Genomic DNA, 27,894 nt, shown 5'->3' with positions numbered 1-27,894 from the left:
ATGGCAATCTCATCACCAGTTTGAGATAGGCAACCCAGTGCAGAACCAAATTGCATTTAACCATTAGCACAGAAACTATCTGAAGGCAAGAGTGTTAAAATAGTTTAAAGCCAAGTATTTTAGAGTGGATTGATAAAACAATTCTTAAGAGAACAGATTCTTAAAAGAAGCAACCACTGCTTTTCTGCTCTAATCAAGCTGTGCTATGACTCTTGCAGCACAATCCTATACACGCCCACTCAGAAGTAAGTTCCAGAGTTCAACAGTATTTATTTCCAGGTAAATGTACATAGGATCTTCATAATTCAATTATTTCTTGTAATACGGGATACCATCATCTTAATCAAGCTCCGATAGTCTTCCCTAATTCCTGACAGGATGCATTCAAGCTGCAAATGGGAAGAGAGGTAATGTGAACATTTACTGACTACAAACCTTGGCTATAGTAGCCAACTGGCTTACTTGTACCTACGTTGCTGCTCTGATCTCCCACCCTAGGAGAAGACTATCTAAAGAACCCTGCTTGCTGAAGGTGGCTGATAAATGGCACAGGACAGGAACTCTTTGGAGAGGAATTTATGTAACTGCTTTTTTCTCTTACTATGCACAGGCAGGTCACGGAGGAGCCAGTCTGAGTACTTTTGTGTTTTCATTTAATTATATTTTATATTTTTGTGTGCTGCATTGTTATGACAGTCACAGGAGCTCCAAGCCAACAGAGTACATAGGGAGCAACTGGGAACGCATGCATGCAATGCCTTTTAAAAAGTCAAAATCCCACCAATTAGTTTTTTTGAGGAAAGGGTAAGCAGTAGGGATATTGAATACCGCCACTGGTCCCTCTTTTGAATAGCTGTTGAAGAGTACTGAAAATCTGACCTAAACTACAATATGATCCTCAAGTCACCAGAGCTTCATCTACACAATAGGCATAAGTTGGTCTTTGGTGTGATATTTATCAGTTCCTTTTCTGATAAGAAAAAGAAACAAAGGGGCTAAGAAACAGCTTTAAAATATAAAAATATTTAAAAAACAACAGGAAAATTTCATGTTTGCCTACATGAAATGTTAATTCAACAAACAACTGGGTCAAAATCCTGCTTCAGGTGTTAAACAGATCTCTTCTTATGTCTATACACATGCAGACATGAGCCCATATCTTAAACATATATTCATGGAAGTGTGGTTTAGTGGTTAGAGTGTTGGACTACGACCTGGGAGACCGAATCCCCATACAGCCATGAAGCTCACTGGGTGACCTTGGGCCAGTCACTGCCTCTTAGCCTCAGAGGAAGGCAGTGGCAAATCACCTCTGAAAACCGCTGACCATGAAAACCCTATTCATAGGGTCACCATAAGTCGGAATCGACTTGAAGGCAATCCATTTCATTTTTCATCCACATTGGGGATCTTTACTGGAGACAACTGCATGGCACAGGTTATTACAATGGACATTATTTCCTTAAAAATACCAGTATTGTCTTGGTTACTTGGGGAAAATCAGCAAGAACCAACAAATTCCAATAGAAATCAATATGTTTATTTAAACAAAATAGCAGGTAGTAAGTACATAAAAGGGATTTGCAGCTTAAAGCCAGTACAGAATATAAAATAGCAAGATGGCTATTTAATACACATTGCACAGGCTACCAAAACCTACATTGTCTGGGCCATAAGCTTAAACAGCCCCCATTACAGAAATGGAGAAAGGCAGAACAATTGTCTTATATGAACTAAAGGCAGGCACTAGGAAACCTGGCAAAATTGTAGTGGAGTCTTAAATCCAACAGGGAGAAAAGGATTTGGACTCATGCGAGATTAATGAGAATGGTCGAGATAGGAAAGAGAAGTGAGACACTAATAATTACCTGTCTGGAGGAGGGGAGAGTAAAAAGGAGTGGCTTCCTGAATTTTTACTGTAACCTGTTGGGGCATAGCAATAGCTGAATCTAGAGTTTCTAGCAGTTGTTCAAAAAGTCTGTGGGCAGTCTGCTCTAATGCAAAAAGGCAACTGAAAAAGATTGCAGTCGGAGTGTACAGCAGGCAAGGATGGGATGGCTAACAAGGGGACAGACCCTTGAGTCAAACTAGACTCTCATCATGGGTTCCTTCAAACTTCATAAAGTTTTAAAAATATAAAAGGCTTGCTTTAGGGATAGCACTGGCTTGTGATTTCTGCAAGGTCCTGACTAATGTTTGGTCTGCACAGAACTGTTTAGTATAGTTTTCAGCTCTACCTGAACATGCTCACCTGTGAACAGAACTCTACAGTGTGTTTCCCTAAAATTGTCTCAAATAACACCAAGAGTCATGCAGAGAAAATAAATCCTTACTCTCAGTCTGTATAAGCAACTCAGAGGCCCAAGGCCCAAGAAGTAGCATTTTAAAAAACCCTACAGATTGTTTTGTTTTCACACAAAATAAAGTGTGCATGGATGTTTGTGCATTCCTAGCTACTCATGCTTTGACAATTTATTCTGGCTTTATATGCCAATTTGCAGAGCTGTCATGACAAATGTGTTGTTGCCATGGTAACTTCCACATTCAGTGCTTAGGCTGTCACTGAAATGCTATCCTCCACTTTAAATGAACAACAATATTTCATGGCGCATTCTAAAAATACTGTTTTACTCAGAAAATGGAGCCGTCCACAGGGAACATTCTTTCCTGTGTGTTCTGTGTGATGACTGTTTCTTCCCTCCAAACTGATTGGAATTCCATTCTCCCTTGAGGACCAAAGGGATATATATTTGTGTTTTATTTCAACAAAATTCACTTCAATATTATTGAGGGTATAGTACAGACCACAGATACCCCCCAAAAAGCCATAAAGAAATGTCCAAGAATAGGTTCTGGTCTGTATTTCAAGCACAATCACAGATGTGTGTCAATCACAAATTCAGAGATGTATACATCAAACCCCCAAGTTTGTTGATTCAACCTAAACTAACTAATTCTGAATCTTGTACTCCCAGAAGTTCACAATGCTGTTGGCATGGCATGTGTGGGATTTTGGTGTTACTGCCTGGCACTGCTAAACACAATCTGTCATACACACCTGGCAGGCTGATGCAGAAACCTTCAGAACTAGATGCCCCTGGAATAACTTTCAGGACATTCAATGACTTCAGTGAAGGCTGAAACACTTTAGCTTTTGTTATTTATCAGACTCAAGCCACAGTGCAAGCTAGAAACTATAGCTCACTTGGATCTCTTTCAAGTGGAGGGTCCAAGGCAGTTGTAATGAGAAAAAAAATCTCTGCTTGAAACCCTCTGCATAAAGCTATTTGTCTGTGTTGACCCATGTAGGGTATTAATTTGTTTGTTCAGGAATCTTCTGGGCAGCCTACAAAAATCAGCCACGCTGCTGAGAGGGACAACTGTTCTTCATGGGCAACTTTATTTGGTCTGAACAAAACTGGGTGAATATGCACTGAAACTGGGGCACAAGAAGCATACACCGACTAGCTGTGATGCAGACACTCTAGCCCCTCTAGTGGGAGGTCCCATGGAGGTTGGAGAGATACAGTGGATACTTACAGGCATTGGATTGATGAAGGGAAGATTATCCACACCAAACTCATGGCTTACCAAGAAGGTGGTCCTTCTTGGATCTTGACTATCCCATTGACCCAAAGCTCACTGACTGAGGGACTGATGCTGCTGACAGGGCCTCCTTGGCATGTCTTTCAGGTGTGTGAGTGGTGAAGAGCAAAGACCACTATTCACTGATCTGATGCTTGGGGTCAAAGTGAGGTCTTCTGCACAAGGTGAGCAGCAAGAGATACCATCTCCTGACTCTCACCTTGGTAACAAGTCTACCCGCCACACTGAGTTAGAAGAGATTATTACAGCCCACAATTCAACCATCCACTTTGTCTTGGTCTTCATTTCCAAGAGCTATGGGAATGCAACAGTATTACAGCACTGAAACTAGAGATACAGGCAGGCCCCGCTTATACAGCAGGTTCTGTTCGGGACCCCCGCCATAAAGCAGAAATCGCCGTAAAGCGGAACCTCATTGATTATAATGGGGCGCGTCGCGCAAAAATGCCACAAAATTGCAAAAATCGGCTTTAAAAAGAGGAATTAAAGCCCACATTAGCGGAACACCTGGAAGCGAAGCGCCGGAAAGGGGGGCCCTACTGTAACTTCCTTATACTCCTACACTTACAAGAGGGGGTGATATGGGCAGCAGCAGTGGCGGCAGCAGAGGAGGAGGAGGAGGTTCCATGCAAGGCACCCCTAGAGTCCCCGGAGGGGCAATGGGGTTGCCCTCTGCCACCTCGCCGGGGCAGCTGAATGCCCAAGAAAATCAGGACATTCCTCTCCCAACAACAAACATGAAACTATAGATCTGGTTGCAAATGCAATTCAGCTGGCTTTGAGGAGACGAAATTAACACAGAAAATGGAATTACTTGTACCACGGATAAAGCCACCATTAAGAGCTACTATGTGTATTGTTATTAACTTTTGCAGATTGTATTTTGTATTGTTTTGTTGATGCATTTTTATACTGTATTTTATATTTGTGTTTTTTGTAAGCCGCCTTGAGGGCCTTTGGCCAAAAGGCGGGGTATAAATAAAATAATAATAAAAATAAAATAATAATAATAAACTAGTTAGCTGCCATGCAGACACACTCCTTTGGAAGAGTTGTAGACAATACGAAATGCTGGATGCAGTGGTAGAGTGGCTGAGGCCCATAGCTGAATCCTGATAAGACACTAAGTGGTTCCCAGGTCGGAGCATTGGGGAGTTTGCCTGTTCTGGATGGGGCTGTACTGCCTCTAAAGGACCAAGTATACAGCTTAGGTGTGTTCTTGGAACCATATTTGTGCATGGAGGCCCAGGTGGCCTCTGCGGAAAAGAGTGCCTAGCTTCAGCTTTAGCTGGTGCGTCAACTGTGCCCTTTCCCAGACAGGGATAATTTGGACACCGAGACATATGAGTTGGTAACCTCACATTTGGATTATTGCAGTGAGCTCTACATGAGGCTTCCCCTGCAGCTGGTGCAGACCACTGTGGCCCACATGGTGAGTGGTGCTCCTTATCGGGCACATATCATGCTAGTGCTAAGCGATCTGCCCTGTCTGGTTATTGGTCATCATGCCAGTTTCAAGGTCTGCTACTTACACATAAAGCCCTAAACTACTTTCCGGACCAGGTTACGTGAACACACAAACGCAATAACCTGATTTAAGTGGAAGTGTGTGATATATTTATTTCTGAAAAAAAATACAGGATGCTTGTTAATTCACAACCCATAATTACCAATGAAAAAATATAACGAAGGAATGTTTCGTGGCAGTGGGCAAATAGCTGCAATCTTACCTCTTTCACCACTACCCTTCAAAATAGATCAACTAAAGTGATTTTAAGAAGCTTGTGAAGAGTCGTTTGAAAAAAACAGTCAAGGACATATTTGTCACTAAGACTTTCAGAGGTTCACAATTAATAAATGGGTAATAATTGGTTCTGCTCCAATATCACTTTCTGAAGAAAATGTAAATGTAATGGCAAAATCAGTGGAAACCACAAAGGCAGATGTACATTAAATGCACTTTTACATTTAATGATCCTTTCCTCCCCTCCTGCGGTTCTGATAAAAATTGCTTCTCTGAAACTGCCATTAGCATTGAACAGAAAGCTCCCATTGATTTCCTCTCAATGCAAATATCAGCTTCAGAGGAGCAATTTTTGTCAGGATCACAGCAGGAGAGGAAAGAGTTGAACACCTCATCTCCATTTGCTCAATCCTGATATGTATTGCCCCCCCACCCGCTATTTGCATTTTTGAAAATGTGCCTATTAAATGCAAAGATGCATTTAATGGCTTGTCTAGTTTGATCCAAAGAAAGAAGACTAGGACTAGCAGTCACAGGCCTGATTCTTTCCTTCAGCACAAAAATATAAACAGCAAACAGAATGAATGATGTCTGGATCTTAAAATAAACATCCAAGTACAACATTTTATATACAGTGCCTTGCAAAAGTAATGAGACCCCTGACCAATGCTCTCATATTACTGAATTACAAATGGTGCATTGTAATTTCATTCTGTATGATATTTTATTTTGAAACACTGAAACTCAAAATCGATTATTGTAAGATGACATTGGTTTTATGTTGAGAAATGTTTGTAAGAAACATAAAAAACTGAAACATGTTGCTTGCATAAGTATTCAATCCCTGTGCTGTGGAAGCTCCCAGTTTACACAGATGAAAGAAGCTGCCCCATTGAAGACACAATTACCCTACCATTGGCCTCCACCTGTGAACAATTAAAGTTGCTGTCACATTGTCAGGATAAAAACTCCACTGTTGAAGGATCATTGGTCAGGCTGTGGATCTGAAGGAAAATGAAGATCAAAGAGCCTTCTACAGAAGTGAGAGATAATGTAATACAAATGTATAGATTAGGAAAAGGGTACAAAATATCCAAGTGTTTGGATATTGGAGTGAGCACTGTTGGAACAATAATCAGGAAGTGGAAGTTGCATCACACAACCTAGGCACTGCCAAGAAAACGCCATCCCTCAAAACTCAGCTCTTGAACAAGAAGACTTGTGAGAAAAGCCACAGAGAGGCCAACAATCATTTTGAAGGAGCTACAGAGTTCAGTGCTGGAAGTGGAGTAATGGCGCACCAGTCAACCATATCAAGAGCTCTGCATAACACTGGCCTATATGGGAGGGTGGCAAGAAAGAAGCCATTACTCAAAAAGTACCATCTGAAAGCATGTCTGGAATTTGCCAGAAAGCATGAGAGTGCCCCAGCTGCGATGTGGGAAAAGGTTTTGTGGTCAGATGAGACCAAGATAGAGATTTTTGGCCAAAACTCAAAGCGCTATGTGTGGCGCAAACCTAACACTGCCCATGCCTCAAGTCACACCATCCCTACAGTGAAGTATGGTGGTGGCAGCATCATGCTGTGGAGATGCTTCTTATCAGCAGGGACTGGGCATCTTGTTAAAAACGAAGGAACAATGGATGGAACAAAATACAGAGAAATACTGCAAGAGAACCTGCTTCAGTCCACTAAAAAACTGAAGCTTGGGAGGAAATTCACTTTTCAGCAGGACTTTTCTATTCTCTATTATTAAGCATTACAATCAACACATATGTATAATAACCATTACATATTCCCACCATGGATATTATTACAAGACATGCAAATGTATGCAATACAACAATACAGTCAAAACCACATAATTGATTTTCCATACGACTAAGAAACAGTATTATTAACACACCTATACTTTAGATCGATCACACTTTCGTACATAACTGATCTACAACATGACTATTCTTAAGTACCAAACAGTCCATCACAACCATTTCTCTAGAAATCACCACGATCTGCTTAGCCAGGACCCCATCCCGCCTCTAGTCTGAGCCCATAAATTTGAAGCATCTCTGTCCTTAAGCTTCTGAATACCTATAAAAGATAGCGTATTGTGTCATAATCTAGCACACCCAGAGATATCACCAATCCTTGAATGCTACGCACACCACCCCCAGTGTCACATCCATAACCATATGTTGCAACCCTCCTCACTTTTTAAGAGGCCTCTGGTTGTTAGGTCAGGGACATAAATACCCTCAATCACCCCTCCTCACTTTTTAAGAGGCCTATGGTTACCGGATTAATTACCCATCTCCTCATACTCAGAGCTACCCCGCTCTTCCTGGCGGCTGGTTCTGGAGATGTCTTCCCATATCATCTATCTCCGTAACCCACGGTGCGGCTCACGGCACGTCCCTGGAGATCCCAAGCACAAGGCCAAAGCAACCGTAGAGTGACTGAAGAACAAAAAGGTGAATGTTCTACAGTGGCCCAGTCAAAGTCCTAATCTCAATCCCACTGAGAATCTGTGGCACTCTTTGAAAATTGCGGTCCACAAGCAACGCCAAACCAACCTGAAAGACCTGGAACGAATCTGCCAAGAATGGGCCAAAATCCCTCCGACACTTTGTGCAAAGCTGGTACATACCTACCCCAAAAGACTTAAAGCTGTTACTGCAGTGAAAGGTGGCTCTACCAAATATTAATGTGTGTGTGTGGGGGGGGGTTGAATACTTATGCAAGCAACATGTTCCAGTTTTTTGTTTCTTACAAACATTTCCCAACATAAAACCAATGTCACCTTACAACAATTGATTTTGAGTTTGTGTTTCAAAATATCACAGAAGGAAATTACAATGTACCATTTGTAATTCAGTAATATGAGAGCACTGGTCAGAGGTCTGATTACTATTGCAAGGCACCATATCCGGCACATGCAGTATAGAATACAGACAAAAAAACTGTTTTGTACGCAATTATGTACAGGATCATTATTTCCAAAGATAAGAAGCTTGATAAATCTATCAAAAGCTGAAGAGACTCAAAGACAGTGCCAACACCCCTCTGAAAATACACACAAGGTTTAGAGTTCTCAGCACTTGGAAAGCACAAAACTATTTTGCATTTTTGTCATATTGGGATAACACTGACAAAGGAAATTACAAATGCAAAATTGAAGTCTAACCAAACATTATCTTGTGCATCCTGAATGTTTTCATATTTGTACTTGAGGATAACCAGATTACATCAACTACTACCACATTAACATTGAGACGTTTCTTATGATACAGTGTGTGCGTGTGTATGCATGCACATATATTATATGAATGAATGATACATCTTGGACAAAACTTGTAGAGGTAGATATGTCAAACTTCAAAGGCACAGAATCTGGCAATGAAACAACCTTCATATTCCATCATACAAATAGATCAATGCTAAAAACATTCCCAGTAGTTGGATCAAAGTATGCTTTGTATGATACTGAAAAAGACTGAAATCAGCCCCTACTTGGGCTACTTTAGGTTTTAAGAATACATAACATTCAAGCCTCTTGTGTACAAAAAGTTTGAAGCACTAGTACATTTACATATTTATTGACTGTCACTTTATTACCTTTAAAAAAACACTAGCACACACCTGTGTCCACATATGCTCAGGAAAAGCTGCATAAGGACTTTTTTTTTTACACTCCATAAGGTTTAGTTCTTAACTTATATTGAAACCAAGAGATGGGTAGATTTAACCAGCCAGTAGATCTAAAGATGGCATGACTAAGCCAAATAAAAGCTGTTGTTTACAAGAGCTAAACTACATTTAGAACCTTTCTGAGGCACATCAAGTCCCATTGTCCTGTGGTTTTCTACAGAACATTTGAGACGTACATTCTGATCCACACACAGGTGCACAAGCAGAGGCTTCTGCATTTACTTCAATATGACAGAAGACTCCATGTGCACAGCAGTACTATCCAACAATGAAGAGCTCAACATAAGCCCATCTCACTGAAGTGAATGGGTTCTGCCTAGGTATGGCTCCTGGGCATCTACCTTCCATTTCAATTGAGTCTGCACAGACTGTACTCAGAATAAAAAAAAACACCACAGGATTCATATTAGAAAATAAACATTTTCATTATACATTTGCATCCACAGAGTATATATTCAAAACGCAGGTATAGGATGATCAGAGATCACTAGGAAACATTTTGTGAGACATCAACTGAGTTTTGGAAATAAGACCATTGAAAGCCAGTAAAAAAATTAATCTAAACCCAATATAATTCAAGAACTGAACTTTATGGAGTGTAAAAGCCCTTGTGGCTTTGTCTGCAGTGTATTTGGACATAGTCCCAAAAGGAAGCACTTGCAGAGGCATATATGAAATTTTATTATGATATGTGTTAAATTTGTATTTAGGAGCAACACCGTTGGACAGCAAATGGTTATATTCCCAAAATCCAACAAGTTTCAAGGAAGAGGTGGATAATTATGGGTCATGACTTTATTGCATGACTGAACCTGTTTTTATATTGAAGTAGAAAGGATTCCTCCTTCTGAAAGTTCCCAAACTCTTCTTACTGAAATTAATAGGAGCTGGACATGAGAGCAACAAAATTGTCTCAAGCAGACAGAATCCTTTAAGGTATTATGGGAACCCTTTTCAATTTCACTTTGAACTTTAGAAGTCCATGTGCAAAGCAGGTACAATTTTTCCACACAGCTCAACAGATAGCTTGCAAGAAACGTGATTTCCTGAGAAACTGCTAAACTGAGAAAGATCTTTGCTTTGGCAACTGTGAAAAGCCCTTTATATATTTTAGGAGTCCTGAGAATTTTACTGCCTGTCAAATCGGTTAAGTCTTTGCCTTCTGAGTTCCTCAGCTGATGGCTCTTCAGGTGGAAGCCAGAAGCCATAGGGTCTCCTCTCACTGTAATGCCTCGGACTACTGTCTGTAAAGAAAAAAGAACCAAATAGCAACCACTGTTGTCCTCTGGGATCTACAATAAGGTACTTAATACATCCTAATGTCATATCAGACTAAAATCTGTTTTTGTTATTATACTAGGCTGAGCTTTCCCCATCTCCTTAATTTCTCACACTGGCTCCCCTAGGATGAATTGCATCAACTACTGTGATCGAAAGGTGAACTCCACCCCCCCCGCATACATCCCATTGATTTCAGTCAACACTCTCTTTCTGTCTTTAGTAGAAGACAGTCAGCCATCAAATCTTCTGTCCTGAAAAGAGAAAAGAAGCCCAGTTTAAACTCCCTCTCTCAGAAGTTAATTCCTTCTTACAAGGAATTTCCAGTGGAGGAAATGAAGTTTGTGGCCATGAGGTCTTGCCTGGATATTATAAACTGTCTGTGTTCAATTATCATTTTGGAAAAAAGGAACAAACAGCAATTGTTAGCAGTTTACGTACCCGCTAAGCAGCAATGAAATTTCACAAGAAGCACAACACAGTACTGGGCTTTCCAAAACCTGTATGAACAATTTCCAGGGGAGATGTGAGCTCCTCCTTGGCTATTGCTTTTCCGTGATTATTTCAACTTACCACCATCCAAATAAGTGAAGTATGGCTCAGAAAGTTAAGCATGGTGCTTTCACTTGGAATGGATCCAACAATTGTGCAATGAGCTCATTTACTTCAACATGTGGTAAGCCAGTTTGCTCTATTTGAGAGCCCTCTTATTCATTCTGCCAAGTAGGGGCATGTATGTTTGCCCCAAAGACGTGTCCTGAAAGCACCACTGGACTCCAGAGTGATAGTGGGGACCTGATATTTGTACCTTTGAATTTATTATTACAAGGTGTGCTGACTATCAATAACTTAGGCAGTTTTAAGGACTAGGTGTATTTGTGAAAGGTACAGCTAATAGTAATGGATAGATCTGATAGCTAACTGAAACATCCATGTTCAGAATCAAACTCTCTGAATAGCAGATTCTGGGGACAAACAGCAAGAAGGTCTTATGCACACTTTGAACCTACCAAAGGCATCTGGCCAGGCACTGTAGGAAATGGGATGGACCTTTGGCCTGATCCAGTTTCTTAGGCACACAGGACAGTATGGCCCTCTGAAGTTCTTGCCACAACAACTTTGTCAGCTGAAGAGCCACACTGTTTTCGTTTAAACGTCTCTGCATTGAGTGTTTGTATTGCTTTTAAACCTATTTTTGTGGTTTATATTGCACGGTTGTAAATCGCCGGTTGTAAAGATTTATGTAAAAAGAGATTAATAAAACAACAACAAAGGAACAGTGGCTTTGGGAACTGAAGCAGCAAAACCTGTGAAAGCCCCTGCTGCAAACATTGTTCTCAAAGATGCATACAAACCACTTCCTTGGATTCCGAGTCCAACCAATCTCATTGTAGAGTAATACAAGAGATCAGAGATCAAAGGCAGAGATGATGTGCTCTTTGGATTCCAGCTTTTAAAGGCTTTGTCACCCAGAGCCCAAAAGGATTGCATTGGCTCAAAGTAAAGCCTCTCCTTCCTGTTTTTTCTTTTGAGCTGCTAGTTACCAGGTTGAGAACAAAAAGACTGCCAGGTTGATTGTTGTTACCAGATCTGCTAATGTGCCTATACACATGTACACAGGAACCCGTATGTTATATGTGTGTTCATGGAACTACTACTTTAGGGAACTTTAGTGGCAGTCACTGCACACCGCAGAGCATGTTGCAATGGATACAATTACTCTATAAATACCAATATTTGCTTTGCTTTGGGGGGGGGGAGGAGAATCAACAAAAACAGCAACCAACAGATGCCAATATTATGTTGCTTGCTTACAGAAATTAGCAAGAACCATACAATTTACAATTACAATATTTATTTGCACAAAATGGCAGACAGTAAATAAAATTAAATTGTATTTATTTATTAAATTTATATCCCACCCTTCCTCCCAGGACGAGTGAGGCCAGCAAACAAAAAAACTAAAAGCACTCTAAAACATCTTAAAAACAAAAGACTTTCAGACATATTAAAACAAAGCATCTTTAAAAACATTAAAACAAAACATCTTTTAAAAAAATCTTTAAAACATCTTCAAAAACAATTCCAACTCAGACACAGACTGGGTTAAGGACTTTACGTCAAAGGCTTGTTGAAAGAGGAAGGTCTTTCACTGTAGCTTAGTGCCACTGTGCCATGTTACAGAATGGAAAAGGTGATTAATTCAATATGCAAAACACATATCACCCAAGCCCTCCTTGCCTGGACTATAAGCTTAGTTACTAACATAAAGATAGTGGGGGAGAGGCTAAAGGTGGGGAATTTCCATATATGAAGGTTTGAGGTGAGTATTAGAAACCCAGGAGAATTAAGGAAAGGCTGAAACAATTAAAAAGGAGGAATGTTCACATCCAGATAGTAATAGTTCAGATCTCACAGTCATTTTAGATTAGCAAGACTGGTTAAAGATGAGGGAGAGATGAGATGCCATAGTACTCTGTCTCAAAGAAAGAGGAATGTGAAGTTGAACTGGGTTATCAGTGTGACTGAGATGTGCATGTTCAAATAGGTCCAGGGCTGTTGGGTGATAGAGAGTCCCTCACAGTCAGGCAGAGTTGGAACGATACAATGCTGTCTCCTGTGAAAGGAATCTTTGCTTTAACAAATCTTCCTGACTCACGACCATGATGGGGAAAGCCTTTGTAGGGACCCTGGCTAACAACTAATTCCTAGGAACAATCCTACTATGGATGAAAAAAGACATTTGGTCTTACCGTGAAACAGTTTTCTCTGTGCATGTCAAAGATGACCTCAGGTGGGTAGCTAGCTCCACCTAGTGGTTGAAGGCAGAAAGAGCGCTGTTCAATTTTGTAGGGACTCCCTGCTCTCTGTGGCTCCTTATCACAGTTCTTTATGACAAGCCCATTAAACGTACATACACTGAACTTATAGAAAACACAATTGAAGAGAAACAAGCAGCACTCATGCACACTCTGCTAAAACAGGCTTACTGAAACGATTATGGCAGCCCAGACCTCATAGGGAGTAGCCCTGAGGTCATCTTTGACATGCACAGAGAAAACCATTTTATGGTAAGACCATATGTCTTTTCTCCTGTGCATGCAAAGATGACCTCAGGTGTGACATACCAAAGCTGACCCATGTAGGGCGGGAAAATAGCTGGCCTGTAACAACGTTATTGGTCTGGGAGAACATGCTGTAGCACTCTCCTCCCAAAGGCCACCTCAGTAGAGGTGTAAACATTTATTTTGTAATGTTTGACAAATGCGTTAGGTCTAGCCCATGTAGCTGCTCTACATATCTCCAGGAAAGAAGCATTGCAGGAAAACGCTGTGGATGTGGCTGCCACCTTGGTGGAGTGGGCCACTACTTTGGTCGGGCGAACCAATCTCAGGGAAGCATATGCCAGCATAATGCAAGCTTTAATCCACTTTGCTAGTGTTGAGGTGGAAACCTTCTTTCCTAATGAAGCTGGGTGAAAGGACACAAATAGACTATCCGTTTGGCGGAAGGGTTTTTTTTTTGCAATGCATACTTTTAAGGCTCTTCTCACATTTAGTGAGTGCCATGCATTTTCTGTGGGGTGGACTGGGTTGGGACAGAGGGAAGGGAGCTCTTGTTGACAGTGGAAGGTAGGCAACACTTTAGGACGGAAGAACAGCCCTATGTTTATGAAACACACAGTAACACTTGTCCACAGACAAGGCATTCAGCTCAGACACTCTCCGGGCCGAGATAATGGCCACGAAGAATAGCATCTTGAAGGACAGAAGGCGGAGAGAAACTTTACTGAGTGGTTCGAAGGGAGGTTTCTGGAGGGCATTCAGTACTTTATACAAGTCCCATGTCGAGTAGCAGTGCTCTGTAGGTGGCGCCGATATTGTTGCTCCGTGAAGGAAATGCTTCAGGAATGGATGAGATCCCAGTAGATTTTCTGGGAATCTAAACGGTATTGCTGACAGAGCCAAAGCTTGATGTTTTAAGGTGTTGGGTCTGAGTCCAAAGGCTAACCTGTCTTGTAAGAAGAAGAGAACCTCACTGATACTGGCTTTCCCAGGAGATATCTTATTCCTCCAGGCCCAAGCTGAGAATGCCTTCCAAGTGCCCTTGTAGATTTGAATAGTAGATGGACGTCGAGAAGCCATCATTGTCTCCACTACAGATGGTAGAAGGCCCTTTCTTAGTAGGTGTTGCCTCTCAACTTCCAGACATGAAGCACCAACCACCCAGGTCTGGGTGGAGAAGCTGTCCTTGCAATAGCAGATCCTCCCTGGAGGGAATCTGGTAAGGAGGGGCGACTGCCAGGTTGAATAGTTCTGGGAACCAGACTCTCCTTGGCCAATATGGAGCAACCAGTAGGACTGTAGCCTTCTCGGTCCAGATTTTTTGGAGTACTCTCAGAATAACTGGAAGTGGAGGGAAGCATACAACTGACCTGCGGGCCACCGGGATGTCAGGGTATCTATTCCTTCCACCTTTGGCACTGCATATCTGGCAAAGAACCTTTTCACTTGACAGTTGATGTGGGTGATAGGGGCAACTTTCGATGACGCCTGGCCGCTATGTCACTTTGGAAGTATAGTAGCACCCACTGAAGGGGATGTGAGTGGTGACGTATCCACTGAGTGGTTTGAAATGTAGTGACCATCAGCCCTAGGACTGCTGCCAACTACATGAGGTCCACTGATGGAAAGGTTAGAAGATGTGACATTGCAGTACATATCTTGTCTATTCTGGCCCAATCTTATAACACCATGTTCTGAGTCTGTTGACGCTCCCAGATGCACAATGCGATGAGATGGACACAAATGGCTCTTGGCATGATTGATTAAGAAGCAGTAGTCCTTTAGACATGCTAAGGTCTAAAGGTCTTAGGTCCTCCCATGATTTGTGAATCGATGGGGATCGAATCAGGAAATCGTTCACATATTGAAAGACATGTACTCCCTGTGTCCTGAGGTGTGCCACCAGGGTCACCATGACCTTTGTGAAAATCCTGGGGTGGATGACAGACCGAAGGGCACGGCCCTGTATTGAAAGTGGTCTCCCCCACCACGAACCTGAGGTAGTGTCGGTGGGGTGGGAAAATAGGGATATGCAGGTATGCCTCCAAATCTATTGAGGTGAGGTAGTCTCCCTGTCTCAGGGCCTCCTTGATTGTCATCAAAGTGTCCATGCGAAACTTGCAGTATGTGACATACTTGCTCAAGTTCTTCAGGTCGAGTACTGTTCTGAACTAACCATCTTTTTTCCCAACTGTAAAGGAGAGAAAGTAGTTTCCCAAAAATCTCTCTCCTGTGGGAACAGGTTCTATAGCTGCTATCTGAAACAGGTGAGAGATTGCCTCTGGAACCACTCCCTTTTGTGTGGAGACATCAAGATGGGAGACAGTATAAAACTTGAGGGAGGCAAAGAGGTGAACTCCAGACGTAGTCCATGCCGGAGGGTCTACAGCACCCATTGGTCCAATGATATGTCCCTCTATCGATGGGCGAACAGCTGGAGGCGACCGCCCACTGGAATGGTGCTGGCGTCAGAATTGGTGTTTGTTTCCATGTGATTGGGACCCAAATCCAGCCCTGTTGGAGAACAGTTGTTAGCCCCTGGCTTGGCTGCTCTGCCTATTCCAGAATGGGCGGCTGGGCTGGCCTTCTTTTGCCCTTCCAGACGGTCTGAAACCTTGAAAGGACTGTGACATCTGGTAAGCATGAAATCTTCTGCGAAAGGACCTTCTGCCATCTCTTTTCCTGGTTGAGGGCATAGATTTCTTCTTTTCTTTAGATTGCAGGACACCTGTGAGGGCAGTGTCCCCGAACAGCTTGCCTCCAATGTAGGGTTCTGAGGCCAAATTAGAGCGAGCTGTGGGGTCAGCGTCCCAATGGCATAACCACAGTGTCCTCCTAGTAAATAAGCCCGCTGCCAGTGACCATGCTGAGGACTGCATGACGTTCATCAAAGCATCCGCCAAGAAGGTCGCTGCCTGAGCAATTTTCAATAGGACTTGAGGACTCAGGCTGGATCCTGCTGAGGGCCATCCAGTAAGTCTTCCAACCAGAGGATGGAAGCTCTAGCAAATACGGAGGAGGCCGATATTGCTCTAACAGATAATGTGCTAGCCTCGTGGATTCTTCTGAGGCCCTGATCCATTTTGCATTCTGTAGGATCTTTGAGGTGGGCATCTGAGTCCTTTGGATTCAGGGACGGGTTTAACAAATTTACTATTTACTGATTTTGTGATTGCTTTCCCCATGGGAGCAACGTACATTGCGGGGCTTACAGGAGTGGTAATAAAATGGAGGCCTATAGCCAAAACTTTGGTGAAGGCAGAAAGAGAACTGTGATAAGGAGCCACAGAAAGTCCTTGCAAAATTGAACAGAGCTCTTTCTGCCTTCAGCCGCTAGGTGGAGCTAGCTACCCACCTGAGGTCATCTTTACATGCACAGGAGAAACAGAGAAAGTTTCCTTTCGGACAACACTGGCTAGCACTTCCCACAAGGAATCTTAGTCCCAAAAGAGAAAAACCAAATGTGATTTAAAGACGAGATGAGGAAGGGGTCTGTCTGAAGACATCTGGCTTCCATTGTGATCCACAGAGTTGAAGTGGCTTGGAAAAGAAGAGCGTGGAGTGTTTGACCCGCAAGACTAATCCGGGCAGAACCATGGAACAGCCCAAATGGAAAGACTGAACAGACTGAGAGGTGCCCAGTTACAGGAAAGGGCCTTCCCAGCAGGAAGGGGCTCTGACACACAGGGCAATTTTGTTTAGAGACAAGGCTGGATGTAAGGGGCATTAAAATGACAGAAGGCAGGAGGTGATAATAGCTGTCATTAGTTATCACAAAATTTCTTCCTGCCAGAGTGTGGCAATGATGCCACAAGAGATCTTTGGGCCAATGTGAGCATGTTCACAGGATACAACTTTGTCTACTTTGAGACAAGAATAAGCACTCTCCCAGAAAATGTAAATTTAGGCAATCCAATTATCGAGAGGAAGATGCTTGCCAGAGGGTGCCACTTGATTATTGTCCAGAATTAATACTAAATAAGGGCATCTACTTGCATGAGATATGGTTAAAGTGCTGGGCACTAATTAGACATGCACTTCCATGATCCATTATGCATATCCGTCAGTGCAGGGAAATTCTCCTGTACAGCAGCCACCAAAGGGAGGGCATATGGTAGGAATCACTGATACTTAGCTTGAACTACTTTCTGGTGGGAGGATACTTAGGCTGAATTACTATAGCTTCTCCAAATACTTGCAACACCACACTCATTGCTCTCATCAAAGCTATAATGTACACAAAGTCTTGGGGCATGTGCAGAGCTCCAGTTGAACAGAACTTCTTTGTAACACTGCCCATGTTTGCTTTTACAATTGTTTATTTGACTTTGGTTTACTGTGTTAAAGTCTGCTACAGACAATGGGTTTCCTAGGTTCTTTTTAAAATGGGAAGTTGCCAGTGAAAAACAATTATAAAAATCATCTTCCTTAATAGCTAAAGAAAGGCACCAGCTGAGACAACAGCAGCATGCAAGAGAACATACCTCGTAACACCAAACTAGCTTGTTATAAATGTGACAGCAAATGTGTCAGATATGCTCTGGTTTCTCACAGTAAAACACATCTGTGCCCAGAGTAAAGAAAGAAGTGGGGTATACAATCTAATACCAAATACACTTTGGTATGTATGAGAGTTTTCCATTCCCACTATAAACATCTAGGATTCATAGCAAGAATATGAATGTAGCCTCTAATCATGCTTTAGGTCTTCCAGGGGATGGCACCAGAGGCTCACAGACAACACATTCAAGGAAAGTAGGACAAACTCCAATCAACAAAGCATTCTGCATAGTAAGCAGAATTAGCGTTATTTTGAAACAGATGGGCTCTACAGAAGCTGCAGCACTGAGTATTATAGACTTGTTTATTGTCTGGCTGGTTTGAAATCCAGGGATTATTTGCTAGCATCTAGCACTTTCTTGTGTCACATTGGGTTTCATCTAAAGCAGAATAAAGTGAAAGCCCACTGGGATATATATACATTTTTTCTACTAATCCACTGTTGAATTCAGAACTTACACTTGCTGTTATGTGGTCTATTCAGCACAGGAGTGTTTCTTCTGGAAAGATTAGCAACATAACCAACATCCTAACTCTGATACAGAACAGCTACTGTAGCTAACAGATTTAGTCAGAGCTGGGAAGAGCACAGAAGTACGATGAAAATATATTTGCCATTGTTGGCAGTTGTTTTTAAATTTTCAGTTTTAACACAGTGTATTCAATATCATAAAGTGATTACCTTGGAATTCTCAAGAGCTTTATGGGATGGTCGTATTCTAAAAAATCTTGTTAAACCTGTAAAGCAACTAATCAGCGGGGATAGAACATGAAGAACTTTTCAGTTCATAAGTTTTAAAAGATGCAGTTACCATATGCGACTGACTTACACAAAGAGCACACAACATATGAAGAATGACATGCCCTGGTAAAAAACCAAAACAAACAAAATAAAGCAAGAAGTATTAAAATTTCCATTCATTATTTAGAGCAGTGGTTCTTAAGCTTTTTAGTTCACAGACCCATTTCAGAACCAGATGAAAGCAATGGGCCCCCTCCCCAGAGAAATGCACATAAACACATACACACAAACTTTTGCATACAATTTATTTTATTGAACTGAGAACTGAGTTTTTTTTGTGCCTGGTTCACGCACCCCTGAAGTCCATCCATGGAAACCTAGGGGTCTATGGACCCCAGGTTAAGAACCCCTGATTTAGAAGAAGTAATAACTTTTTGTATAATGTCTTCTAGAAAATAGTAAAATGAGGAGCGAGTCGTCAAAATTCCGCAATAAAACTATAATCATTATGAGAAAAGAGTATAGTTGGACCACAACAGTGATAAAAGCGTTCTTGAATACTTGAGAAATACAAAATCGATTAAGAAAATGTATTTTATTGGATCGCCCCTCATGGCTGTAGGAGCATGCATGCAAATGCTCGATCCAGTGTGCCATGACAAGAGGCAGCTGCACTGATGAATGAGCTTTGCACATAAAAATTAGCTCTGCACATACTGTTGCAGAAATTGGTCCAGTAAAAGAGGCTGTCCAAAGTTGAAAAACCAAGAACCCAGGAGCAACCAAAACCCTATTAATGGTGAGTGCCTCACTTTACAAATCTTGCAAACTATTTTTACTTGGTCTTAACTAGATGCAACTTCAACTGCCTCACTCCTAGCCACAGCTAGACATTCAATAAATGCAATGGATTCAATTGAATTTACCATAGAATGGATGGAAGCAGGGGTGGTTAACCTGTGGGCCTGCAGAGGTTTCTGAATTTCAACTCCCATCACCCCTCATCATTGGACAGGTATACGTGGCTGATGGAGAGTTGTAGTTCAGCAACATCTGGAGGGGCAGATTCCCCACCCCTGTCCTGAGCATAACAAAACCCAGTTTCCCTCCCACCCAGCCACCCTTTGGCAGGGAGACCAGGCCTTTAGGGGAAAAGGAGACCTGTCTGCATGTCCTATATGTGCTCCAATTTGGTCAAGCTAATTCAGGAATCCAATGAGAATGGGACCATCTTAATTGTTACTTCACCAGAGATGCAAGAAAACAATCATTTCCAGAGGAGTACAAAATATATAATTCAACATAAATGTATAAAATTTTTATACATTATACATTAATGTATAAAATTATGCATGGCATTGAGAAAGTGGATAGAGAAAAGTTCTTCTCCCTCTCTCATAATACTAGAACTCGTGGACATTCAAAGAAGCTGAATGTTGGAAGATTCAGGGCAGACAAAAGGAAGTACTTCTTTACTCAGCGCATAGTTAAACTATGGAATTTGCTCCCACAAGATGCAGTAATGGCCACCAGCTTGGATGGCTTTAAAAGAAGATTAGACAAATTCATGGAGGACAGGGCTATCAATAGCTACTAGCCGTGATGGCTGTGCTCTGCCACCCTAGTCAGAGGCAGCATGCTTCTGAAAACCAGTTGCCGGAAGCCTCAGGAGGGGAGAGTGTTCTTGCACTCGGGTCCTGCTTGCGGGCTTCCCCCAGGCACCTGGTTGGCCACTGTGAGAACAGGATGCTGGACTAGATGGGCCACTGGCCTGATCCAGCAGGCTCTTTTTATGTTCTTATGTTCTTAACATGGTCTTTCCCCTCATGAATTGATCTTATATAGGAAGCCAGATTTCGGCTGAACATCAGGAAAACCTTCTTAACTGTTAGAGCAGTACAACAATGGAAGCAATTACCTAGGGAGGTGGTGGGCTCTCCAACACTGGAGGCCTTCAAGAGGCAACTGGACAACCACCTGTTGGGTATGCTTTAAGCTGGATTCCTGCATTGAGCAGGGGGTTGGACTTGATGGTCTTACAGGACACTTCCAACTGTACTATTCTATGATCCTATAGTCATATGCTCATCATGCTGGCAAAAAAACTTTAATAAGCTTATGACACGAATGTTACCCTGATCAATAATACTAGGCTTTCTTACTATAATTCTGGAGTTCCCTGAAGGGGATACCAATAGGAACAGCAGAACCCTTTGACCCAGGAAGTATCTCATCTTCTAGCAGATGTTGGGGATTTCAGGAACTAGCTAGACTGGGGTGGGGAGTGAATACGTGGCCCTTCAGATGTTGCTGGGCTATAATTCCTATTATCCCTGGCCATTTGGCTTGCTGGCTGGGGCTGATGGGAGTTGGAGTCCAGCACTATCTGTGAGGTACTGACATAAGAAACTGAACCCCACAAAGTCACCACATGACCAGAAGATAATGAACCCAAGAAAACCCTAACAGGCAACAAAAGCCATTTATTGCTTTTCTTGTCATGCTAAAATGTTTGTTTGAACACATAATCCAAAATAACTATTTTTATGTATCATTTACAGAGCCCCAAACAGGATTATGACATGTAATTTGGCTTCACTGGAATGTTTACAATACCAAGAATGTTGGCTTATAACTTCAGGCAAGGAACAATCACTAGAAGCAAACAAGGATTTTCTTGTCACAAAATACTCTTTTAGTAACAAAAAAAACCCCCAAAATATAAAAGGGGGAGGGAAATATAACCTATAAGCAGATTGCTTTCTCTCTAGGATGTTCTCCTCCTAGTTGCCAACACTTTAAAAAAAATGTGTTTATTTTGGAAATATCAAACCAAGCATGTTTCACAGTCCAAAGACAAGTAACCTTGAAGGTCCTTTTGGGTATATTTGTAAAACTGCAGGATTACTTACTAACTGTATACAAAACTCCAAGAAGAGTTTTAAGACTTGCTGAGAATTTCTCACTATAACAGATAAAGAATTAGACCAAAGTTATTTTTAAACATGTCTGGAACATGTAGATTTCATAATGAAGATAATTTCATAATCAAATAATTTCATAACTGGTTGGAGGAGAAAAACATTTTCTTAGTTTATCAAAGGGACGAACAAACAGTTTTAGTAACATTTGAACAACTGGCACCAAATGTTAGCCGCATTTTTGGCTTTAGTTCACCTCAGATGAGAGACTGTTTCTTCTCTAACATCACGGTTTGGTCTTTCTAATTATGTTGTAATGTCAGGACATTATTTCATGTGTGTCCAAAGTTCACAAAGAGCTTCCAAACACAAAATAGCAAGGCTATACTGCAGCACCCTATAAGAGATACACTGAATATTACATGCGGGGGGGGGGGAGGAATGCTTTTTCACAAAAAGACAGCAGACATTTAAAATGCATATGAACGAGAAGCACAGGGGAGGGAGAACGTGGGTAAACAAATAGGAAAATCCTTGCTGTTTATTGCTCCCTTGGAGCTTTTTGCTCGCATTCTTATTATTGTCATTTTTGTTCCAAAGAATGAAGAATTAGCGTAAGTGGTATCATTCACTGCATTGATGCTATTTCATTTTTAAAAAGAAGCATGCTTTTGAGCCCTGTTCATCAGGAACAGGGAGTCAGAGCAAAAACAGAGCAAGACATCACCTGGCTGCTTGCACTGGAGGCTGCCCCCACATGACCATGCAGATCAGAGGTGTTTCTTCTACAAACCTCAAGAGAGACGGCTTCCAGTGGCATTGTGTTGCCACGGCACATGAACAGCCTGCTACATGGAGGCAACAACCACAGGGAGCAATTTTTAAGAGCAACCACTTGGTGTCCACTGGCCCTTTGTATCCAAGGCCTATTTGGACACTCTCCAAAGGACAATTCTCCCTCTGGAAGTGTAAACTGAAAGCATGGGGAGGGGGGCCGGAGCATGACAGTGGCAAATGTGCAAAGTACACTTTGTGTGGGTGGAAGGAACACTGAAAAAGACCTTCAGAGAATGATTAAATGGGTCCAAAGTCTTCAGAAAATACTGCAGTTTCTGAATGAGGCATCTCTAAGTTTCTAGTTCTAACATGCAATTAGCCTGGCTCAATAGGAGATATAAGCTGTAATCTGCATTAATCAAATATGTATATGCATGTATGTGACTTTCACAGTGGACTCCTTGAAGACACACTGTGCAAAACTGCTCATGTAATTTCAGTCCTCTCCTCACAGATCATGTACAGTTATTTCTGTGGAATAAACAAGGGCAACGTTCTTATCACTACTATAACGCTAACTTTGATCCAGCATCAGTATTGCCGCCCTGGACTCCTGCTGGGAGGAAGGGTGGGATATAAATCAAATAAATAAATAAGCAGAAGCTTGACTGTACATTTATGAGCTGTGTTCATGTGTAACATTAAGCCAAAGTGTGTGGTCTGTTTACACCCTAATGTGCACAAGCTGCATGTTGGTGCATGGATCTTGAGTGCTTCTGTTTCATTCCTTTTTGTCCAGCTAGGAGCAACAAATCACAAGCCTTAGCTTAGAGTGACGACCGAACCAGCTTTCATGGTTTATCCTTGGCTTCCCAGTTGGGGGAAGGGGGTGGTGGGGATAACCACAAGCTTTAGGTTGAATGTCAAATTAAGCCAAGGGTCGCCATATGATGCTCCCAGCTGGACAAAGGGAGGAGTGAAACAGGAGCGTACACCAGCACACAGCTCATGCACATTATAGTTTAAGCAAACCACACATCTTAGCTTAGCATTATGTGCCAATGCAGCCTGTGTGTGTTTATGCGTGAGCGGGGGGGGGGGAGAAGAGACCTTTAGCTTTGTTTTTCTCATTATTATACAGTCAAGAAAGTGGATGTATACTATAGCAAGCATAGATCTTTTGCATTCCGCAATGTTAAATTGAACATACCCCCATGCGATTCTGATGCTTCCCATAAGCTCATTTCAAAACAAAACTTATAGTCCTGAACACTTGCTTAACAACACTCTAAATTTTCAAGGCGATACACAAAACCGTCAGAGAGAGTTGAGAATTCAAAGTGTAAAAAGAGAAAAAACAGACCCCTGTTGGACTTTTTCCTTTCAGTGTTCTCATTTGTTGTTGACATTAAATAAAAATCAGCCATGTTCACAGAGTACATATAATCCTATTACTGACATTGCCCCATACCTTCACCTTCTACAGTTTAAAAGTTTAAAAAATCTGGCTGATTTTTAATTAAATTAAGAAATTTAACATTGAAGTCAATAATAAGCCCAGGCATGCTCAGCAAGAACCAACTGTCAATGTTCTAAAATCTCACCGCTGCTTGGCTAATCAGGGGGCCACACCCATGTCAGACCTTTACTTCACTTTAGAAAGTCATGGCTTCCCCCAAAGAATCCTGGGAAGTGTAGTTTGTGAAGGGTGCTGAAAGGAGACTCCTATTCCCAACAGAGCTCCAGTGACCAGAGTAGTTTAACAGTCAGCCGCTCTGATTGAAGCTCTGTGAGGAGAACAGGGCGTCTCCTAGCAACTCTCAGCACCCTTCACTACTACACTTCCCAGGATTCTTTGAGAGAAGCCATGACTGTCTAAAGTGGGCTCCTGCTGGGAGGAATGGCGGGATATAAATCAAATAAGGAAGGAAGGTCTGGTGTACATGTGGCCAGTGACAGCTTTGATTTAAATTTGGGTGGGAGGCTACATGTGCCTGCTGTAGAATAAAAAGGTGGGGGAAACGCTGAAAAAGAAGGATACTGTTCAGTGTTTTCATTTTGGAAAGGAAAGGGGCTTCTGCCGGGATGGGCTAATTACATACTGAAGGCCCGTTGTTGTGTACTGCATATGCTGTTATTTTTATTACTGCTGATTATATTGTATTTTATTGTATTTACTGTATTTTATTGCATTTTATTGAAATTTGATATGTATGTCGCCTAGAGTGGCTTCGGCCAGATAGGCGACCTAAATATTAAATTTACATTTACATTTACATTTTCCCCTCCGCCCAGTGTCCACCCATCCAATCTCCCCTCCCCCTCCCCTTCCTGCCCTCCCCCTCCCCTTCCTGCCTTCCCCCTCCCCTTCCTGCCCTCCCCCTCCCCTCCCTGCACCTCCCCCAGGTCAGTTTCACCTATCCTAAGCATGATGGCACAGGAATAAATCCCACTGAACTCAAAAAGCATGCAAATTATCAAACCTGCCCTCCTATCCCCTCCTTCTTGCTCCTCCCTCCCCCTCCCCCATTCCCTTCCAATCCCCTCCTTCCTCTCCCCTCCCCCATGGTCAGTTTTACCTATCTTAAGCATGGTTTCACAGGAGTAAATCCCACTGAATTCAATAAGCATGCAATGATCAAACCTGCCCTCCCCTCCTCCTCCCTCCCATCACCTCCCGTTTGCCCCTTCCCTCTCCCAATCCCATCCTGCCGTCTCCTCTCCCCTCCCCCATGGTCAGTTTTACCTATCCTAACCATGACTGCATGAGCGTAAATCCCATTGAACTCAATAAGCATGCAAATGATCTGCCTTCCCCCTCATTCCCCTCTCCTCTCCCTTCCTCCTCTCTTATTCCTCCCCTCCCCTCTTGCTTCCTTCTCCTCCCCTGCCCACTCCAGCCCTCCCTCTTCTCCTCCTCCCTCCCCCTTCTCCTCCTCCCTCCCCCATGGTCAGTTTTACATATGCAAAGCATGATTGCACGGGAGTAAAGCCCACTGAAAATAAGCATGCAAATTATCAAACCTGCCCTGTTCTGCAATGGACACTGAAATTTGCACAAGATAAAACAGTGGGAGGTAAAATATATTCTAGCAAATTTCTAAGTGTGGTCTATGTTTTTAATTGACCATGCCCACCCTTCCTTAAGTGGGGCGATTTAAGCATAGCAGGCTGAAAACATGCATCTTGGGCAGGCCAAGTTTGTTTTTTCCAAAGCTAGAGTAATTGCTCAAGTAGCAATTTATTGTAATCAGTCAGATTTTACATAAAACTGCAGTTTCAGATTCAACTATTAATGCACCCAATATGTTCTAGAAATAGAAGATAACCTCCAGTTGGAAACACAAAAGGCTGTCTTCACCATCATATGACATTAACCAATAAAAAGGCTTTGAAATTAATAAAAATAAATTTGACACAGATTTCTATGATGAATAATGAGAAAAATATAATTTTCTAGGTTAGATTATCTGTAGAAACAGTAATAACACAGGAAAGAAGCAAAGAAGAACACCAACAAACATACAAAAATGTAATTCCCCATCTTTAGAGATGGCAGCTGTTGCCACCACTCACCATATGCTCAAAGGCACATGTTACCAAATTCTTCCAAGCTACACAGCAAGTGGATTGGACTGTGAAAGACCAACCCAAAATGTGTTTGTACTTTTACAAATTTGTAGTGCAGTCCAATATCTCAGAGAGGTCAGGTCCCCTGCTCCCCTGGAGCATTCACTATAGCTGCCCAATTTCCCTGCTTTTTAAAGTTTGATAGAAATATCTGTTGGCTATAGGTACATTCTTAAACCGCAAGGTTTTTTTGCCTATTAGTGAATAATTATAGCTTTCCCCAAGTATTACAACTCCCCCCCCAAATGCTATGCAAATCTGTTGAATGCTCTGAATGATTACGTCTGAACACAAACCGTTTTTGACCTGGTTGTGCACTTTTTTAATATACTTTAAAGGTTTAAAACACACCAACACACATACAGTGTTTTCTAGGCACTGGATGGTTGCTTGTGCAGAATATATCAAGTATAATCTAATAGGTGCTTGTGACAGTCATACCAAAACATACTCAATGTTTTTTAAGCAATAGTGGCCATACTACTGGGGCTAATTTTCCCATCTCAGAACACTATGAAAACCTTCAAAAGTGGTGTGATTCAAGACTATGGTCAGCCAAAAGAATGCAACGCAGGCAATGACAGCTCTACAACTCTGCACCCAAGTGTATATAGGCATATATAAGATGTTTGCCAGCTCTGTGGTAGAAGTTGTCCTGGAAAATGCTGAACATACTGAAGTGCTTATGAACCTGAGGATGACATCCATAACCTTTGTCTATTCTTTGGGTTGTATCCAATTAAATTATTCTGCATGTGTAAAGACTGATGTAAGGGCAACTGAACTTCCCCTCTCTCTCCTCCTTCAAGAGCCCCAAATCTTTCCATGGGAGTTCCCCCAACTCTGCAGAGCAGATTTGCAGGTGGCATGGGGAATGTGCAGGGAGAGAAGCTTTGCTGTGCTCATGGAACTCATTCTGCCTGCACAAAATGATTTAGTGGGATACAACCTTATGTCTTTTACTCCAGGGACCAAACCTGACTGTAACACTCAGATTTACTATGGATGATATCAAATTTTGCCTTGGGCCTAGTTCACATTATATTTTTCAAGTTAACATTAACTTTCTGTACATATCTGTCTTGGTCACCTAGTTCTGGAGCACTGGCAGCATGTTTCTCCTTCTTTTAAGTGAAAGATGAGGGTCCTAGATTTCTGTAGGAGGTACTAGATCTAGGGTTACAAATCATACACGGCGGAATAACTCAAGGCCATGAAGATTTCAGGACCATCAAAGTCAGTAGTGGCTGGTCAATGTATATGAATAGAGACATGGCAGCATTTGTCAAGATTGTCAAGATATTTACGTTAAATAATAGTTTCATCTAATACTTTTGAGATTTCTGAAGAGTTTCTGAAAAACCTTACTGCACAAGGAGACTGGCTAATATAACAGCAAATGAAATTCGAGTGTGATGTACACAAAGTCTGTACTAAGAGTTCTTCCTTTCCAGAATAGCAAGCGTAAGAAATAGTATACTAGTTGAAAAGCAAAAGCAAACAAAACATATTACAATGTATAGGGGTAAAAAAATTCCTCTCCTTCAATGAAACTAAAGATCTTTTTAGCTCAAATCTCAGAAGACACAATCCTACATGCTCCCAAACCCATTACTCCCCCTCTGAAGAAGCAGGCTGTTAAGCAGGGAACAACCCTTCTGTGCATAATTTTATTGACATCACTGAATAACCCAAAACAGCGGGGTTACTTGTAAACCTTTTTGGGCTAGGGTTTCTATGCTGGATAAAAAATTCCAACTAAGGCAGACATTACTCCATTAACACTCTGCTCACTTAGACATTTTATATTATGTGGTCAAAATGGTTAGGTCATGTTTTGCAAGATGAGCCAAAACCATAAT

The 27,894-nt window shown here is 41.9% G+C and overlaps 1 protein-coding gene across 4 annotated transcripts in view; it reads right to left on the bottom strand.

Annotated features, from left to right (window-relative positions):
• RHBDD1 (rhomboid domain containing 1) overlaps positions 1 to 27,894 on the bottom strand; it is a 62,565-nt gene that overhangs the window by 7,988 nt on the left and 26,683 nt on the right. For 2 of the 4 annotated variants that reach the window (XM_061636826.1, XM_061636825.1), the window contains one exon: positions 8,932 to 10,303. The exons of the other annotated variants lie outside the window; for them this stretch is intronic. In XM_061636826.1, coding sequence (XP_061492810.1) covers positions 10,188 to 10,303 — 116 coding nt within the window. In that variant the 3' untranslated portion in view covers positions 8,932 to 10,187. Of the gene's footprint in view, positions 1 to 8,931; positions 10,304 to 27,894 lie in introns of those variants that run through there. 4 annotated transcript variants of the gene reach the window in all.

This window comes from Rhineura floridana, chromosome 7, assembly GCF_030035675.1.
Source record: "Rhineura floridana isolate rRhiFlo1 chromosome 7, rRhiFlo1.hap2, whole genome shotgun sequence".
Lineage (NCBI taxonomy): Eukaryota > Metazoa > Chordata > Lepidosauria > Squamata > Rhineuridae > Rhineura > Rhineura floridana.
This window is presented reverse-complemented; position numbering and strand designations above follow the sequence as displayed.